Raw genomic sequence first — 19870 nt, 5'->3', positions numbered from 1 at the left:
TAATTCCTACTCATTATCACTGTGGAACAACTTTCATCAGAAGGGCTACATAGGTTCATTCACTACAATTTTATTCTTGATGTCTATGGATGGATAGAAAATACTGTCCTTACCAACCACACATTCATGCAATAAATAAAATAGAAACGGCATTTGCACCAGTTATCTTAATGGAGCTTAATTGCTTCGCCCGCCCAAACAGGAGAGATCATTAAGCAAGAAAGTGCATAAAGTTCTCACAGGATGGAACATCAAGCCATTTATAATTTTAAACATATAATTTAATTGAATGATATATGAATAAAATAGGAAATGCTGTAAATACACAAGAGATCAAAAGTATTGAGTACAAGAGTTGGGATATAATGTTGAAGTTGTATAAGACATTGGTGAAGCTTAATTTGGAGTATTGTGTGTAGTTCTGGGCACTAACCTACAAGAAAGCTATTAATAAGATTGAAAGCCTGCAGAAAAATTTACAAGGATGTTGCCAGACTTGAAGACCTCAGTTATCAGGAAAGGTTGAATAAGTTAGGACTAATTATTCCTAGAGCATGGGAAAATGAAGGGATATTTGACAGAGGTATACAAAATTATGAGGGGCATAGATAGGGTAAATGCAAGCAGGTTTTTTCCACTGTGGTTGGGTGAGACTACAACTAGAGGTCATGAGTTAAGAGTGAAAGGTGAAATGCTTAAAGGAAACATTTCACTCAGAGGGTGGTGAGAGTGTGGATTGAACTGCCAGGGGAAATAGCGGATGTGGCTTTGATTTCAACATTTAAGAGAAATTTAGATAGATACATGGATGGGAGGGGTAGAGTGGGTAGGTCACTAGGACTAGGCAGGTTCATAGTTCAGCACAGACTAATTCGGCTGAAGGGCATGTTTCTGTGCTGTAGTTTTCTAAGAATCTATGGTTCTATAACACTTACTGAAAAGAGGAATGTTTATTAATATTTAGGGAGAAACCCTGATGACCTGTGCTCTGTATTTCTGCAGCCAGCACTGAACAACAGTTAAAGGTTCACGAGTTAAAGAAGTAGGCATGGGAACAGTGCTCTCAGTTTTCCAGTGATGAAGTCAATCACCTCATGGAATTTTTCCCTTTTAACCATTTTCATTTGGATGAAGAGACTGTACCTGCCATTTTCCCCCTTTCCAATGCTAATGTATTTTTCTGTGTCTTCTTGTTTTCCAGATTTTCACATTTGTACTTTTTTTGTTACAAATGCCAATGGAGATATTTTGATGTTTAAAACTGTGTCCAATTTCCTTTTGTGTAATGACTTAGTTATAATATTCTACAAATCATGATATCAATGACGCACTTCTATGCAGTGGGAAATTAATTTGCTTCAATTAAATGGATTAAATGGATAAATTTGTTGCTAGCCAGCTCCATGTTCAATTTAATTTGCTCAAAATTCCTCCATTCAGCTTGCATACATGATTCTGCAAATATGAATTACAAAGCCCCAGGTTAAATCTGCAAATAGGAAATATTCAGCTCATCAAATCTCAGCCATCTGATTCAATGATTTAAAAAGCAGCTGAACTACCAGCCTGTGCTTGATGGATGTCATATGAACCATTCCTTTTCTTTCTACACAAAGCTCTTTGCCCAACGTAAGCAGTGAGTCTATTTGCATTGAAACAGTCTATTTGCATTGAATTGTCATACTGCATATTCTGAATGGATAATTAGGAAGCAGTTGGAATCATATAAAATTGCCACAGTGCAGACACATTAGTGGTTACAAGACTCAGAACATAATAGAATATCTTATGTAGAAGAACATCGAGGGAGTATAAGACTTCAGGTTAAAAAGAAGAGGGTCCATATTACAGATTTTCAATTTGTATTTCAAATTTGGCTTCAGTGCTGGTGCAATGTAAAAATCAAGTCAGTGGAGATAATTATTTTATAAAAATCAAATACCAACGCGCACACACACACACACAATATTTGATGTTATTTTTTTAATAATATAGATATTTAAGAACAGAATTTTCTCTTAGGTTATGTTTTAAAACCTTACATAACCTCTTCTACGTTAATAGTACAGTGGCATAATAATCATGTTATATGATGAGTACGACAGAGACCTAGACTAATGAAGCAGAGTTGTGAGTTCAAATCCCAGCACAGCAGCTGGGAAATTTAAATTCAGTTAATTAAATAAATCAGTAATGTGGCAAGCTACCAAAATGACATAAAACCCATCTGTTCCACTAATATCCTTTAGGGAAGAAATGTTCTACCTTACCTGGTACAGTTTTTAGTGTGACTCCAGTCCTAAAGCAATGTAAGCAATTGGGGAGAAGGCAGGAGAATGGGGTTGGGAGGGAAATCAGCCATGATGGAAGGCTGTAGGCATACTTGATGGGCCAAAAGGCCTAATTCTACTCCTAAGTCTTACGGTTTTAATGTAGTTGACTCTTAATTACTGGGGTAAAAAGTGATGGCCTTGTCAATGATGCGCACATGAGTGAATGAAATCTTAAAAAGTAAATTAAACTTATCCACCAATAAGTCATTCAACTTTGAGCATGCAGTCAGAGCCAGAGCAGGAGAGGGTTTCATTAGAGGAAAATGAGTAGTCCTTTGGGGCTTCTAGACATGCTATGTCATTTAGGTTTGAAACTATTTGTGAGAATCCAAATACAGAGGAAGCAACACTGGTAAACATAGAAAACCTACAGCACAATACAGGCCCTTCGGCCCACAATGCTGTGCTGAACATGCACTCACTTTAGAAATTACCTAGGGTTACCCATAGCCTCTATACTTCTGAGCTCCATTTACCTGTCCAGGAGTCTCTTAAAAGACCCTATCATATCCACCTCCAATACCGTTGCCAGCAGCCCATTTCACACACTCACCACTCTTTGAGTAAAAAAACTTACCCCTGACATCTCTTCTGTACCTACTTCCAAGCACCTTAAAACTATGCCCTCTCATGTTAGCCACTTCAGCCCTGGGAAAAAGCCTCTGACTATCCACACGATCAGTGCCTCTCATCATCTTATACACCTCTATCAGGTCACCTCTCATCCTCCGCCATTCCAAGGAGAAATGGCTGAGTTCACTCAACCTATTCTCATAAGGCATGCTCCCCAATCCAGGCAACATCCTTGTAAATCTCCTCTGCACCCTTTTCACAGTTTCCACATCCTTCCTGTAGTGAGGTGACCAGAACTGAGCACAGTACTCTAAATGGGGTCTGACCAGGGTCCTATATAGCTGCAACATTACCTCTCAGCTCTTGAATTCAATCCCATGGTTGATGAAGGCCAATGCACCATATGCCTTCTTAACCATACAGTCAACCTATGCAGCAGCTTTGAGTGTTCTATGGACTCGGACCCAAGATCCATCTGATCTCCACACTGCCAAGAGAATTACCATTAATACTATATTCTGCCATCATATTTGACCTATAAAAATGAACCACTTCACACTTATCTGGGTTGAACTCCATCTGCTACCTCTCAGCCCAGTTTTGCATCCTATCAATGTCCTGCTGTAACCTCTGACAGCCCTCCACACTATGTACAACACCCCCAACCTTTGTGTCATAAGCAAATTTATTAACCCATCCCTCCACTTCCTCATCCAGGTCATTTATAAAAAACACAAAGAGAAGGGGTCTCAGAACAGATCCCTGAGGCACACCACTGGTCACTAACCTCCATGCAGAATATGACTCATCTACAATCACTCTTTGCCTTCTGTTGGGAAGCCAATTCTAGATCCACAAAGCAAGGTCCCCATGGATCCCGTGCCTCCTTACTTTCTCAATAAGCCTTACATGGGGTACATTGTCAAATGCCTTGCTGAAATCCATATACACTACATCTACTGCTCTACCTTCATCAATGTGTTTAGTCACATCCTCAAAAAATTCTATCAGGCGCATAAGGCACGACCTGCCTTTGACTATTCCTAATCATATTATGCCTCTCCAAATGTTCATAAATCCTGCCTCTCAAGATCTTTTCTATCAACTTACCAACCACTGAAGTAAGACTCACTGGTCTATAATTTCCTGGGCTATCTCTACTCCCTTTCTTGAATAAGGGAACAATGCCTGCCCCAAAAGAGGTCCCAATGATCCAGAAATCTGAATCCCTGCCCCTGCTTCAATTCCTCAGCCACACATTTATCCACCATCTCTTTCTATTCCTATACAGTACTCACTGGCGTGTGGCACAGGCAATAATCCCGAGATGACTACCTTTGAGGTGCTGCTTTTCAACTTCCTTCCTAACTCCCTGTAGTCTGTTTTCAGGACCTCCTCCCTTTTCGTACCATTACGTACCATGACCTCATGTTCACCTTCCCACTTCAGGATATCGTGGATGTGATCAGAAACATCCCGGACCCTGGCACCCTGGAGGCAAACTGCCATCCATGTTCCCTTCCTGCGTCCACTGAATCGCCTGTCTGACCCCCTAACTATAGAGTCCCCCCCCCCCATATTATTATGAGGTTGCCCAACACTGCTGTCCTGAAGACAGCTGCACCTCACTGTGTTTATGTCACTAAGGCAATTATCAAATTGTACCATCAGCCAACAATTTAGAACATAGAATTTAGAAAAGTTCAGGAACACAGGAACAGCTCATTCAGCCCACAATGTTGTGCCAAAACAGCTAAAAGGCAAATCAGAAACACCCAAACACTAATCCCTCCAACCTACACCATGTCCATGTATCTCCATCTTCCTTACATACATGTGTCTATCCAAACATCCCTTAAAAGCCTCCAATGAATTTGCCTCTACTACCTGGAAGGTGGCATGACTTATCCACCATCTTTAATTTTATCTTCTCAGGTACTTTAGCCGATTGTATTTTCATACACTGTTCCCTCTAAGCTGCATAGGTGAGCGTCCAGGCAGTATCTAAAATGCTACTGCATACAGCCTTTGTTGCCACGCAGCTGAGTTTTTTAATATACAAACTACAACAAAAGTGTTGCAACAAAGATATCACAGCAATACTGCGATCTCAAATTGCTCCTTAAAGTTAAGACTAGTTCAACTAAGTTGTTCGCTGATATGTGGAACTATGTGCTTAGAAGTGAAGAATTTGAAGAACTGTCAATTCTTGTTGACATCACTGGAACATTTCAAACTCCTAGTGCTGACTGTGAATGTGGATTCAGTCTTATGAATTCACTCAAATGTAAATCCAGAAACAGACTAGAAGTGGAACATTTGGATGATCTAATGATTACATATATGTATATATTAATATGCATCTTTCATCTGGATGCAAAACTAATCTGGACTATGTTGGTAGATAATAAATTTGTAATAAAGACAGACGAGAAAAAGTTTACAAAACATGAACGATTCTTTTTGTTGTGTTGAATTTCATTACACCCTTCAATTAATAAATAAAATCAGAAGTGTGTGATTTTTCAATTTTCATTCTAAGCATTCATTATATGCATATTACCAAAATAAAAATTTTAAGTGCCGCCCAGCTTACAGGCCACGTAAAAATTTCCTGCTCAGAATAATGGTTAGTCCATGCAGCTGTAAAAAAAATTAGAGAGAATGTTGCTTTTGGAATTGACTGTATTTCAATTTTAAGATGTTAGTTTAAGACCTAAATTTCTTATTCTCAAACTAAGAACTGAAAAGTTATCAAGCTATTATCAACCCTTCTCCAGAGGATCTTCCGATATGAAATCATTAAATATGACCAAATTAAAAATAATCTATTCTCTTGAAGGTATTCCAACGTTTTGTTTAAAAACTATACTAAACAGACTTTATAAACTCATCCCCAAAACTATCATTATCTATTCGATTTGCCTAATATAAATGAAAATTAAAGTCACCTATGATTACTGGAGTACCTTTCGTCCCAGTATTTCCTGAATTTATACACTGTCCTCCTGCACAATGTTTGGAGGTCTTTTGACCATTCTCAACAATAACTTAGTTCCTTTGCCATTCAAACAGAATCTCTGAGTCAAGTTCATTTTCCTTTTTGCCCATGTTCCTGAAATCTCCAGTAACACTCAATTCTCATTGTACAATCATCTCTTTGAAAAATAGATTCAACCTCTTTTTAAATCAAACTGATTTAATCTATTAAAACTATCAAATCAAACTAATTTATTTATATTTGTGCCATCAATCCAGTAACCCAAATGCCTAGATGATCCAGAGATCTGCGTTAAAATCTTACCTTGAAATCTGTCAAGTTTAATTTGTTTATAATCCAGACAAAATGTCTAAGTAATGATGCCCATAAAATACCCATATTTTCATAAAGCTCCATATGGTTCACTAATATTCTGCAGGGCACAACATCTGTATCTTTTCAATCTATTTTCCCAGTCCACTTAAACCAACTCAGCCTTCATAATTATAAATTATTTCTTGCTGCAGACTCCAGCATTTGCAGTCTCTTGTGCCTTTGTACTTATATACTAGCCTAAACCCAGGACAATTAATTTCAAACAGCTGTAGATAATTTCAGACTTTTAGCAATATGATTAATTCTCAATTGCCCTCTTAAATGGTCTGGCATATCATTATATTGTAACTATCATAGTAAAGTAAAAAACAAATATGGATAGAATCACATAGTCTATCCAAAAAAAGGGCTCAAGCAAAATTGATACGTTATAGCAACATGTCAGACATGTTGATGATAAATCTAATCACACAAGTAGGATGTAACTACCAGAGGTGGAGATGTAGTGGAACACAAGTGGGAATGGTTAGTTCAAGGAGTCCTCATGATTCCAGACTCTGTGAGCTCTCATGGCACCAGGTCAAACATAGGTCAGGAGATCTCCTCCTGGTTATTATCTGCTCTCCTCCTCAGCTAGTGAATCTGTGATGAAGAGGCAAAAGTAGCAAGTATCTCTGGGTGGGGGACTTCACCACTGTCTGAACCTACCAAGTCCTGAAGGACATGGCTGCCAGTCTGAATCTGCAGTAGATAGCTGGCAAGCCAACATGAGGGATAACCTTCCCAACCTTATCCTCATCACTCTGGCTATGACAAGTGTATCTTTCCATAACAGGGTCAGTAGAAGTCACCAGTAAGCAATCCTTACAGAGACAAAATCCCATCTTCACAATTTGTGTATTTGTCACAATATTCTGATAAATTATAGTTGTGGTAACTGGGATATACTCAGGAGGACAGCATTGGCAATCCTACAGTACAATAGACAATCATCGGCATCATAATCTGCATTATAAACACTACGCACATACCTCACTCTATCTTTACAATAAAGCCAAGGATCAGCCTGGGTTCAATGAGGTGTGCAGAAGGCCATGCAAGGAGCAGCACTGAGCCTACCTTAACATAAGTGTTAGCTTAATGATAATGTAGCATGGGAACACTTGAATGCTAAACAGCAATTTTATATGTGTTTATATTTTATATGGGGGAGGAATATGTGATTCCACAATTATCAAACATCATTAAAATTCTACAGACCTGCCACATTTAATTACAAATGGTGATAGGCAATCAAACAACCAGAAGGAAATAGAGGCCCCAAGAATAACCCAAACCTCAAATGTGCACCTGAATTTGAATGCTAAAGACACAGAGAAAAGTTTGAAACTATCTTTAGTGAGTAGTTCCTGGTTTAAGATCCACTTTGGCTTTGTCTGTCACAGAAGCTAGTCTTCAATAAAAATTGACTCACTGTACAAGAGATCAAGACCAATAACAATGGACCAAGCCAAGGCTATGGGGATCACACAACAACCTGTGTAGTTCTGAGGATTTGCACTCTGAAGTTGGCTGTGCCTCTGACTGAGAGGTTGCATTAAAGTTACAATATGCAAACTACCTAACATTGTAGAAAGTTGCCCAGATATGTCCTGATCACAAAAAAAATTAGGACAATTCCATTCCAGCTAACTACTGCCCAATCAATCAAGAGGAGAGTAATGGAAGCTGTCGCCAGCTGTAGCATCACATGACACTCATTCACCAATAATCTGCTTAGTGATATCCAGCTCAGGTTTTTCTAGGGCCACTCAGCTCAAACCCTCATTAGAGTATTGGTCCAAGCACTAATCGAGGACCTTGGTATTTCAATTGCTCGATCTCAATTTGGCACTTAACTGAAAGTGGTATAAAAGAGCCCTGGTTAAACTTAAATCAATGGGTGTTTAGGGGAAATAATTCTAATGATTTGAGCCATAAATTGCACATGTAAGGTGGTTATGGTTGTAGGAAGTCAATCATCCCACTATATCACTGCAATAATTCCTCGGGCAGTGCTCCGGGCCCAATCATCTTCAATTGCCTAATCAATGACATTCCTTTTGTCTTAAGTTCATAAGTGAGAATGTTCACTGATGACTCCACAATGCCCAACTCCATCTATTCAACAAATAAAGCAGCCAATTCCCGTATGCAGTGAGATCAAGACAACATACAACGTGGGCTAGAAAAAAAAGCAGAAAACTATGAAAACCCCTCAGCAGGTCAAGGAATACTGAACAAAATTTTTTCCCGTTCCTCTTTCCACTGATGTTGCCCGATCTCCTGAGTTCTTCCACCATTTTCTGATTTTTATTTCAGAACTAGAAAGACCAGAGCTGCATCAGGACTAAATTCTGGATCTTCTTGCCGGCTGCATTTGTAGTCACACCCTCCTATTCCAGCCCATTGCTCAAATACGTTTTGCCTAAAGGACGTAACTGCTCCCAGAAACTAAACGTCAATAGGTGTCCCTCCCTAATGTAAGACACCTCCTCAGATCTGAGTTGAGTTCCTCTAAATTGAGATTTGCTGCCGATGTGGCTACTCTGCATAGCCCCTGTATCCCCCAGGTGTCTTTAACTATAGTCACAAAATATCACCTGTCCTGCAACATCCAACATAATTTAGATGATTTAACTAATACATATTCAACCATTTATAACTTTAATAACATTTTAGTCTAGTTAATAGAATATTTAAAGTACTTATGGAACACTTTTGGTTACATTGTCATACTATTTTCCCACTGCATTCTCATTTGGAGTAATCCCCATTTAGAGAGAAAACAAACTGCAATACTCATTAACCAATTACATTCTTGTGACATCACAGCTTGATTATTTCTCCTACTTCTTGAATTTTTAATTTGGGTTACTCCCACTGGTGCTGCTTAATAGATCAATTCTTGCATCACTTTAGATACAAACACAATATCTCGCTGCCTTGCTTCTAATGACATCGCCCACTCATCAAATTCCATTATTTAGTCCTCAGCTGGAGTTTTGGTCCTTACAAATGAATGTTGTACAACCCATCAAATCTGATCACTAGCTGACAATGTAGAGAAAAAGCTAAAAATATCATCTATCTTGTTCAAATGGATGAAATTTTAAATATTGTGAATCAGACAAGTTTACCATATGTACTTTGTGAAGAAAGGACTCCAGTTTGTGAGGAGCATATTGTATTCGACTAGACTAGGTAAGTGCCAGAAGATGCTTGATTTTGGTTCCAGTTCCTTATGGAAGCTTATTTAGTCATATCAATGACAGAAAAGGAATGGTACAACAGGAACAAAATGCTGCAGGTTGATAATTGATCCGTAACGTGGACTGATTAACTTGAGTTGATAATTTTTACAGATCAAGTTATTCTTTGTTGTGTATATATCTTGAGTTTTAATTTTTTTATTAAAGGATAACTCAGGAGTGAATTGATCTGTCAGTGCTGTTAAAGAGAATACAGAATTTGTCAAAGTTATTAATTATTTTTAAATGTAAGGTCAATAGTTTATAGACAATTTTTTTAAATGGTTAATGCTGCTTTAAGGATAAACCTATAATTGCTTTAACATCATATTATTTGTATGGACATGCAATAGAGCACACAATAAAAGTAATATCTGTTTTCTAGATACAGAATTTTGCAGCCTGCCTACACCACTGCATATCAAAGGTTAATTTTGTTGTCAAATACGCCTCTGATATTCATCAATACTGAATGTTGTGGTTCTCCCAAATGGTAAACCTACTACAAAATCAGGCGGTTGGGCGTTTTGATTGGATTCTGTTCTCTACATGGGATTCAGCATTTCATGTTGAAAATAAACCTGTGAAAGCAAAGCATTACAGATACAAATCTATTGCAGGGATTTTAAAAATCCTATTTCTGTTATCAGGATTTTTTTTCTTCAGGAGAACTGGGTGCTCTACAAGAAATTTCCTTATTGGATATTCAGCATCCTTTGAAATATCTCTTTCAGGGAAAAGATTGTTTTTATACAACCATATGGGCTATAAACAAAATTTTCCGACTACAGTTACAGGGAATCTCTTTTTAACTGGGCCTGCTTTCCAACGGTCTATGTATTGATGTGTTAATTTCTTCCCTGTAGTGAAGATTATTTTTTAAATTGCACTTTTATCAATTGTGTTCGCGCTCATTATCAAAGAACGTCATCTGGAAAAAGGCAATCTCTTTCAATGATTTTTACATTTAAAAAATACGATTTTAAAAAATTATGGGATCCACTGGATAAACGAACTTTTTAACATACGGGCGAACGACAGGCTCTTCTACGCAGAATGATTTCATAGAAGGCGAATAGCGTATTTAACAAGTATTTTTTCACTTTACCATGATTTTTTCCACTTTATCAGCAAATAGATCTATCTTTAAAACGTCCCATCTGTTTGCTGTAGATCTACAACTTCGCCCTCCCAGCCCGAAAGTTAGCCATTTGACAATTTTTGTTCACATACTACAGTAGCTGAAATCTGAAATAGGATGATATGTCAGTGTTTTTTTTTGAGTGTGTGTAGAAATCATTGAACGAAGAGGAACGAGGTGACCAAGCTATTATGGTAGAATAGAAAATAATGCCTGTACAATTAGGCCCGTTTCAAGAAACTGCGGGGTTCACAACACGCTTGTTGTGCTCCTCAAACACCTTTCGGTCGCTGCCCTGATGGGGAGTTTAAACGGCGTGCTGTGGTTCTATTCAGGCTTCTTTTCAAGTCCGAATTTAACCCACAACCGTCGTCGTTTAATTTACTTACATTGTGTTTGTTTACCGCACAGGGGTAATCTCAACACCACGAAGCCAGCCGTAAATAAATTAGATATTGATTTGTCCCAACCGCGACGCGGCTGGCTTCACTCAAATGCTTCGCTCTATTTCGCGCTGGTGCCACAACCTCCACATCTGGGTTCATCACAAGTCTATCTACAGTATTGAAGTGCGCGTATTTTCATTAACAAGTCACGCCTGTTAACCCAATCTGACTGAACGTACGCAACTCTCCCAGGCCGATCAGGGAAAACTATCGATATGAAATACAGCAGGTAGTCTTTTGCCCAAACTAATAATATCCATATGTTTATATGAGTGGACTGAAATCCAGGTGCAGGCCAAGGTACACGTATTTTGCTCTTGTTGTGAACAAGAACTGACACCGGAGGACCCTGAAAGTGTTTCTGCGGCGTCTGTACACACAGGATGTTGATAACAAATCGTGAGCGCACACTGTCCCAAAAATGAATCATTGCCCACTGCCGCAGTTTCTGGAATCTCATCGACGAGTGTTGTGGCACTCGTCGGGTGTTACACTAGGGCACCAACCACCTCCTCAGGCCTCAATGAGATGGAGGCTTTTTTTTTCACTCTATGTAGTATTTTCGAATTAGAACATGGCGCGAGAATTTCTAGTCCATGGTCCCTGATGCTCCTTCGCAAAATTATACACCACTGTAAGTTTGGCAACCATCCCGACACGTTTACTATTTTAAACCATGGACAGAACATGGTCCCCGTGTAAACTGCCATTTTTTAGGAATATTTTTGGCACACATTACAGTGACACCCGGTGCAACTACAGAATACGGGTCAATATCATTGGTCAAACAGACATAACAGGTAATGCTATAGTTAAACATCAGTCCTTTCATCTGCCCCACGGAGGGAAGGAAATAAAGGCCAGCAGGTACACTGCCGAGTCGGTGTCTAGTGCTTTAATTTGCGTTACTTCTGCTTGTTTCAGTGCCATGTTCGGCGTTCATCTACCGCATGGAACTGAAATTGTCAGCAACGTTTTCACCCCTCCATTTAAATAAAAGTGCTTAACTTCCTCTGAATAGATGTTAAGAACTGAACATCTTGAAAGTGGTGCTCTTTCCGTGCATTTCTGCAACTGGAAATTTAAAAACAAAATCCATCAAAAGTTATCAGTGAATCCATATTAAAAGACAGGTTTTATACATTTGGCGATTTAACTACATAACATCATGGATGGTAAGCGTGAAACGAATTTTTAATGCCCTTATAAAATAGCATCAATCATTAATATTGCCTTTTGCATTATCTACTGAGTGTACAGTTCGCGAAGCTATTAATCACAGATTGTCTGAAATGAAATCAGGCGTGAAAATGAATTTCTTCACACAAACTGCTCTCGCGGCCATGTGTTCTGGCGTTAGATTTTAGCCTCAAATCACAAACCGGCTAGGGGGGAAAAAAGAGCCAAATTCCACATTTACGTTCGTCCCTTTGAACAAAAGATCGTATAACCAGAAACGGAGCCTTGTGAATTGTGCGCGCAAGTTACATTAAAGCAAGCGGCTAGCTATTTATTGTCGGATTAATTATGTCAAAGATAATGACTAACATTAAATGATATGCACGTATTACAGTGCCGACAAATAGTTATTATTTGAAATTCCTTCAGTCGAACTGTCCGCGGTTCTCCCGCTAACGCTCTATTCCTGACTGCAGGGTGTGATAGCGCTGCTAGGGAGATACATCAACTGGTTCTAAAACCTTCCCAGCATGTTTCCTTTCAAACTACATTTAATTCAGTAATGTCAAAAGTAGGTGAAGCAAGGGAACGCAAACTGAGGACTGCAACGTTTTAAGCAACCTTGTTACTTGAAACGTGATTGTTAGTCATTATATCACATATTACCTATACTCTTTTGTATGTTTGGTAAATACCCAATTTACTGAATAACGAGGTAGTCAAATTCTCACAGCAACGTAATGCTCGTCCATTTAGAACACGATAGTTTAAAATGCAAAATAAAATCGCAGTATTCCAGATAATAAGTGCATTCCAGATTCTTGCACCTGGTTACCGTAGCCTGCAGGGTGCAATTTTATTTGCATTAATTAATCTAGTGTTAACTGTCTATAAATTCACCAGCGGGTTGCAATCTAACAATGCGAGCGCTTTACCTTTTCAGGCGCAACGTGTACATCCTCGCCTTATTTTCGGTTATCAGATTAGCTCTTTCTGAATCCACAAACTGATCCATATTTCCAAAAGCTACTCTTGAACTTGGAAAGCACTAACCAGATATCCCTCCTATTAACTTAAATCACTTTAGTTAAGATGCTCCTTGTTTTGAGATCCTCAAAACGTCGCGTTTTCCACCGGGGTGATCTGCATGGCGCACCTCCGACCACCCAAAGTTTCTGCTGCTAGGTTGAATCTCCTTTGACTGAGTGATCGTTCGCGCTGTGCTATTTGTTAATAGAAGAGAGTCGTGTGCAAAGGGCAATCGGAGCTGCGTTGACTGAAGGAAGCTCTGCTCCTGCTCAACGTGCGACGTGTGCCGACACCGCTGTCACATCTCTCAGCAAAAAGCCAGCGAAAGGGCTGGGAATGGCGCTTGCTATCTGCCGCCTTCTAAATACCACCTTGCAAGACTATTCCTGGAATAGATAGCGATCTTTTTTAAAAAAAAAACAGTGCGAGCTCAGGTGATTTTGGAATACCTGAACGATTCCGTTTCGGGCATTCCTGCAGCTCAGGTGTAAACTTGGCAGCGCGTTAAAGGGGGACAAACAACACACTAAGTTTTCACGGGTACACAAAGAAATCCCAAATGTGGTTTATCATACTAATTAATTTCACCAGGGCGTGCGAGGATTCCAACAAGTTTCAGAAGATTCACTAATGGATGGGAAATCGATTGCGAAAGCACTGTTCAATCCAATTTATTTCCAATTTTGTACGATGAACTCGACGGGCACTTCCTCGGATCGTGCCTTCAATCACTCGGATCTCCAGGAGGAGCCAATCGCTCGCTGAAGATTCTGACTATCTCTGCAGCAGTCTTTGCTCGTCGGGTTTCAGTTCAGAGTTCCCATTGAAATATATCACTTCAGCTTTGGGTCTTACCAAGCTCTTCGTGTTCATTCACTCCGCATTCCTTTATTTCAACGTAAACCCGTTACCGAAGATGCAATATTTTTTTAAAAAAACATATTGTTTACTGTTTGTTCCCGATTTTTTGGTAAGAGGTTTTCTATCCTTTAGCTTGCTGAAGAAGCCATATCTTTGACCAAGTTATCATCAAGGACTACCTGTCAGTATCAGGAACTAATGTCACTGGACTCCAGCCGAAAGTTTTCTCCAAGCTGACAAAAAAATCATTCCAGCTGAAGCAATGCAACTCTTAAACCTCCCCCCATGGGGCGTACAAGTTGATTAAGCAGAAAATAATCCCATTTTATCATATTCCAGTTCTTTTGCACATCTGTACCATGAAATGAAAGAGGGTGACAAAGGTGTTGATGTTTCAAATGGCCAGATAGAACAAACCTGCCTTGAAGGATATTATAGTCAATCTGCAAATGTGAGCTGTTGTTAGAGAGACATAGTTCTGCACAATACTGAAAAGGGTAACCAGTGTAACCAGTAATGAAATCTATTTAAAATGTTGATATAATTTTCAGTTTTCTATATTTCAGTTTTTCTTCCTCAATAACCAAAGTGGAACATTCTTGCCAAACTTTATTTTCTTGGCAGTAGTGCTCAAATTGCTTGAAATGCAAATTTACCTTCCCTCTTATTTTTCAAAACCTTTCTTGTCAGGTATAAAATTATACCTTAATTCCCTCTAGTTTTTCAGTGGCTTTGTAATTCAGCATCAAAACAGCCCAAAAATAGTTGCATAGAGTTGAAGCATCTGGTGTACCAAAACATAACAAGTCTGTGATCTATTGTATGAATCATCCGTATCCACAAACATCTTGAAAATACTGTGAAGCAAATGAGAACAGTTCCTAGACTAGCAGCACAAAACAAAATGTAAACATATTGAAAGGTTAAAGTCATAGAGGAAGGTAATAATGTAGAATAACTTGTTGGAGGGCAATCAAATTTGAGATCTTGACAGGAAATTTTCAGGACATGCATATTTTTGGCAGGGTCAGTATTTACTGATTGCTAAGTGTTAGTGGGTCTTTTGAACCTAGTGCATAAGGAGATGCCACTCGTTAGAAAGGTCTGATTCCGCTGCTTTTTTATGACACTTCAGAGTCAAAGTTCAAAGTAAATGCTGTTATCAAAGTACATATTTATCACCAAATATTACCCTGAGATCCACTTTCTTGCAGACAATCATAGTTGAACAAAGAAGTACGGTAGAATCAATGAAAAACTACACACAGACTGAAAAATTGTGCAAACACACAAAGAAACAAGTGATAATAATAACAAATAAATAATACTGAGAATGTGATTTGTAGTGTTCATAAGTTGCATTCAGTGTTGTGGTGAGTGAAGATGTCCATGCCGATTTAGGAACCTGATGGTTGAGGGGTAATAACTGTTCCCAAATCTGGTGATGAGGGACCTGAGGTTCCGGTACCACTATCCTGATGGTAGCAGTGAGAAGAGTGCATAGGCTGAAAGGCAGGGGTCTTTGATGATGGATGCCCAATGTGGGAAGGGCTTTTCCTTTGATGAACCGTATTATGTCCACTACTTTTTGTAGGCTTTTCTATTCCTGGCCACTGGTGTTTTGTATGAGGATACTCTCCACTGTGCATCTATACAAGTTAATCAAAGTTTTAGATGTCATACATACTCTGTCAAACTTCTCAGAAAGTAGAGGTGCTGCCATGGATTCTCTGAAATCAAGCTGATTTCTTCGACAGATCCTCTGATATGATAATGCCCAGGAATTTAAAGTTATTGACCCTCCCCACCTCCACCTCTAATCAGCTAATGAGGACTGCCTCATTTCTTCCCCCTGTACTCAATAATCAGTTCCATGGTTTTGTTGACATTGAGTGAGAAGGTATTGAGGCACCACTTAACCAGATTTTCAGTCTCCCTCCTGTATGTCAGTCAGTGTTGGTGTGGAGGAGTTCATGCACTTGCAGCAAGATTTCTGATTGTTTTTATTGATGACTTTTACTTAATCATGTGTTGGCTTTTTATTTCCAGATTTTGAGAACTTCCAAAGTAGGATATTTTATTGGACTATTAAGCTAGACCTCTGTATTCTAGTTCAGTAACATAACACTGTGGTATCATCAAAATTATAGAATTATTGATACTGCGCAATCGGGGAATGCCACTCTTCATAGCAGCTTTATCAGCTAGTGTCCACAGTTTTGAAAAGAGCGAAAGCAGGGACTAGATCTCAAGGTTCTGAAAACTGGCAATTGTGGTGCATGATAAATCTACATTCTAGACTCCTTCTATTCCTGCAGCACCCAGTCACCATGCAAATTATTGTTTGAATGCGTCAAGGGGGGGAACAAAATTGTGAGTCATTACGTCCAATTAAAACTTGCACTTCTTAAAAAGGAAATGTATGATGGCCGGTGCAGTATCTGACAGTTGTACTTCTGAATTTAACTTTATAAGAGAGATTAGCTGTATTTCTCAGATTTACTTTGAAACATACAGTGAAATGCATCATTTCTGTCAAGTCAAATCCGTGAGGATTGAGCTGGGCAGCCTGTAAGTGTCGCCACACTACATCGTATGCCACAACTCACTGATGCTACCCATGCATCTTTCTGGAATGTGCAGGAAGTTCAAAGCACTTGAAGTAAACTCATGCAGCCATGGACAGAGCAGACAAACTACAAACTCCTTACAGACAGTGGTAAGAATGGAACCGCAAACGAAGATCACTAGCGCTGTAATGGCGTTACATAACCGCTACACTACCATGCAACCCACACAACTCTCAAACATATAAACAACATGGAGAGGGTGGCCTCCAGGTGTTTGGGAGTGATAGATATAAGGAGGGATTTCCTGTAAATGCAGAGAATAAAGAGGCTTTCGACACAAATACTGAACAGGTTGTGGAAACAGATACCAGTGGAGATCAAGTCCTAAAAAATCTTAATCCATTGACAAAGCTCAATAGCCTCACAAGAGAAGCCAAGGTCCGGGACCACATTTTCAAATTACTTGTCCCTCCAGGTGCACTAGTAGTTGCAACACTGCTGACTCCTTCTACCATTCAATTATCAATAGCCTTTATTGATCAGGATTTGTATCTAATGTTCATCCATTCCATTCACACATGTAGTCCTTTTGCTAGCTTCAGATCTACCTTAAAAGTTTACACACAGAATTAACTGTTTGACAATACCCTCATATCACCCAAACATTTTACGTAACACTGGCGCACTCAGTCTTTCTTGCAGTGCAATTTCCTACTGAAGTAATAATATCACAAACATCACTTATCGTCAAGGTTCAGGTAGATTAATTGCTTCAAGATTCTCTCTTGTTGAAAGCCCCCTTTCTTCTCTTTGTCCAACTGGCTGTTCTGCTCAGTGGCAACAACCTCTCATCAGCAAGACCAAGTAACTGATTGTTGTGAACTTTGGGAAGAAGTCAGGAAGACACACCTTAGTCCTCAATGAGGATTCAGCAGTGGAAAGAGTAAGCAGCTGGGCATTAACATCTCAGAGGATCTGTCCTGGGCCCAACATATTGATGCAATCACAAAGAAGGCATGCTAGGGGCTTTAGCTCATTAGGGGTTTGAAGACTGGCAAATTTCTACAGATGTACCATGGAGAGCATTCTGAGTAGCAGCACCACTGCTTGGTATAGAGGCTCCAATATGTCGGATTGAAAAAGGCAAAAAGGTCTGTATACTCAGCCAGCTCCATAATGGGCACAACCCTCCCCCACCCCATCATCAAGGTCCTTTTCAAGAGGCGGTGCGTCAAGAAGGTGGCATTTTTTCCAATCTTGACAAAGAGTCTCAATCCGAAACGTCAAACTGTCCATTTCATTCCATAGATGCTGCCTGACCTGCTGGGTTCTTCCAACTTTTTGTGTGTTGCTCCAGATTTCCAGCATCCACAGTCTCTCCCATGTCTGTAAAATAACATTAGTAGCCAAAAGCTAAACTTTATGTAGTTTATAAACACAAGAGATTCTGCAGACACAGAAAATCTTGAGCAACACACACAAAATGCTGGAGGAATTCAGCAAGTCACATAACAAGTAGGGAGTGGAATAAACCACCGACAGTACATCTGTAGAAGTTTGTTAGAGTGTTTGGTGACATGCCGAACTTCCTTAATCTTCTAAGAAAGTCTGGCATGCCTTTCTTGTGACTGCATTCGTGTGCGAGGCCCAGGGCAGGTTGTCTCATATGCTAACATCCAGGAATTTAAAACTGCTGATCCACCCATATCAACAGGTTATTCCTCTCCAGAAATGCTGCCTGATTTGCTGAGTTCCTCCAACATTTTGTGTGCGTTGTATGTAGTTCACAAACCTTTTAAATTATCCTCCTAAAAGGCTAGGAGGAATTATGGTGGGTCATACAAGCCAGTTGATAATATAATCTACCAAATCCAAAAGCTGAGCATTAACGATGTCTACAAAATAGAATTCAACAAGATTTCAAAGCCATATTTATTGTCATATGCACAAGTACATGTACAACAGAAAACCTATTTGAAGTAGCATCACAGGCGCATAGCATCAGATTCACAACATTCACAAAAAATCATAAATTGAACATAAATTATATACAATTTTCACAAGGAAGAATTCAATTAGAACAAATCTAAAGTTCACTGCAGTGCAAAGTGGTCAAAGTATTCCTGTACCGAATAGTGATTAGGATTGTTTCAGAGCCTAATGGCAGAAGGAAAGTAGCTGTTCTTGAACCAGGTGGTGTGGGACTTCAGGCTTCTGTACTTGCTGCCCAATGATAGCTGCAAGAAAAGGACATAGCCTGGATGGCTGAGATCTTTGATAATACATGTTGCCTCAAGTGGATGCTACCAGAGGTGGGAAGGGAGGTGCCCATGATGTATTGGGCTGAGTCCACTTCTCTGCAACTTTCTATGCCTGTGCGCATTTGAAGTGCTGCAGCAGACCATCATTCAACAGGATGCACTTTCAACTGGACATCCGTAGAAGTTGGTTAGTGACAGCAAACATGTGCAAGGTTCCAGGCAGGTTATCTAATACGTTAACAACCAGGAATTTAAAACTGGGTGACCTTCTCCACCGCTGATCCACCTATGTAGACCGGCGCATGTTTGTCTTTGCCCTTCCTGAGGTCAACAGTCTTCAGTTTTACCCACATTAACTGAGAGGTTGTTGTTGCGGCACCACTCAACCAGGGGTCCTATCTTGTTCCTGTGCACTGACTCATCACTACCCATGAGTCATCATTTGCCCTATAAATACAGCATGCGTGTGCAGGATGGGTGCCATTTTAGGACTACATGAATCTCTTGTAGTGCCCGAAAAGTTGGATGAAATCTGAAAAAGAGTCTGATTTTCAAAATCTGACAACTACATGAACAAATGAATAGCTACAATAGTGACATGAGCAAATTAGAAGGGATGTAGTAGAGCAAGCAAGGCTTCTCTGTTTATATTAATAAGCAGGAGGCTTTCATTACATTCACAACCTTTCCACAGCCCCTGTATTCCATTGCCACATTTGAAATCTGGCTCAAATAGATCTTAGTATTTACAGATTGCATAATCTGTATCAAACTGTAATGTGATTTGGAGTCTGAAGCAAGAGTTTCTCATTATATTTAATTTTCATCAAATATGCAATGTTTCAAAATGCAATTAGGCTTGGGAATCATT

At 39.4% G+C, this 19870-nt stretch overlaps 1 protein-coding gene across 1 annotated transcript in view; it reads right to left on the bottom strand.

Annotated features, from left to right (window-relative positions):
- Window positions 1–13544, bottom strand: part of slc30a2 (solute carrier family 30 member 2) — an 81527-nt gene extending 67983 nt beyond the window's left edge. The window contains exon 1 of the mRNA XM_073057133.1: window positions 13214–13544. Coding sequence (XP_072913234.1) covers window positions 13214–13293 — 80 coding nt within the window. The 5' untranslated portion in view covers window positions 13294–13544. The remainder of the gene's footprint in view (window positions 1–13213) is intronic.
- Window positions 13545–19870: the final 6326 nt, after the last annotated feature.

Source organism: Hemitrygon akajei, chromosome 9 (assembly GCF_048418815.1).
Source record: "Hemitrygon akajei chromosome 9, sHemAka1.3, whole genome shotgun sequence".
NCBI lineage: Eukaryota > Metazoa > Chordata > Chondrichthyes > Myliobatiformes > Dasyatidae > Hemitrygon > Hemitrygon akajei.
Note: the sequence above shows the minus strand (reverse complement) of the source record. Positions and strands in the feature narration are given on the sequence as shown.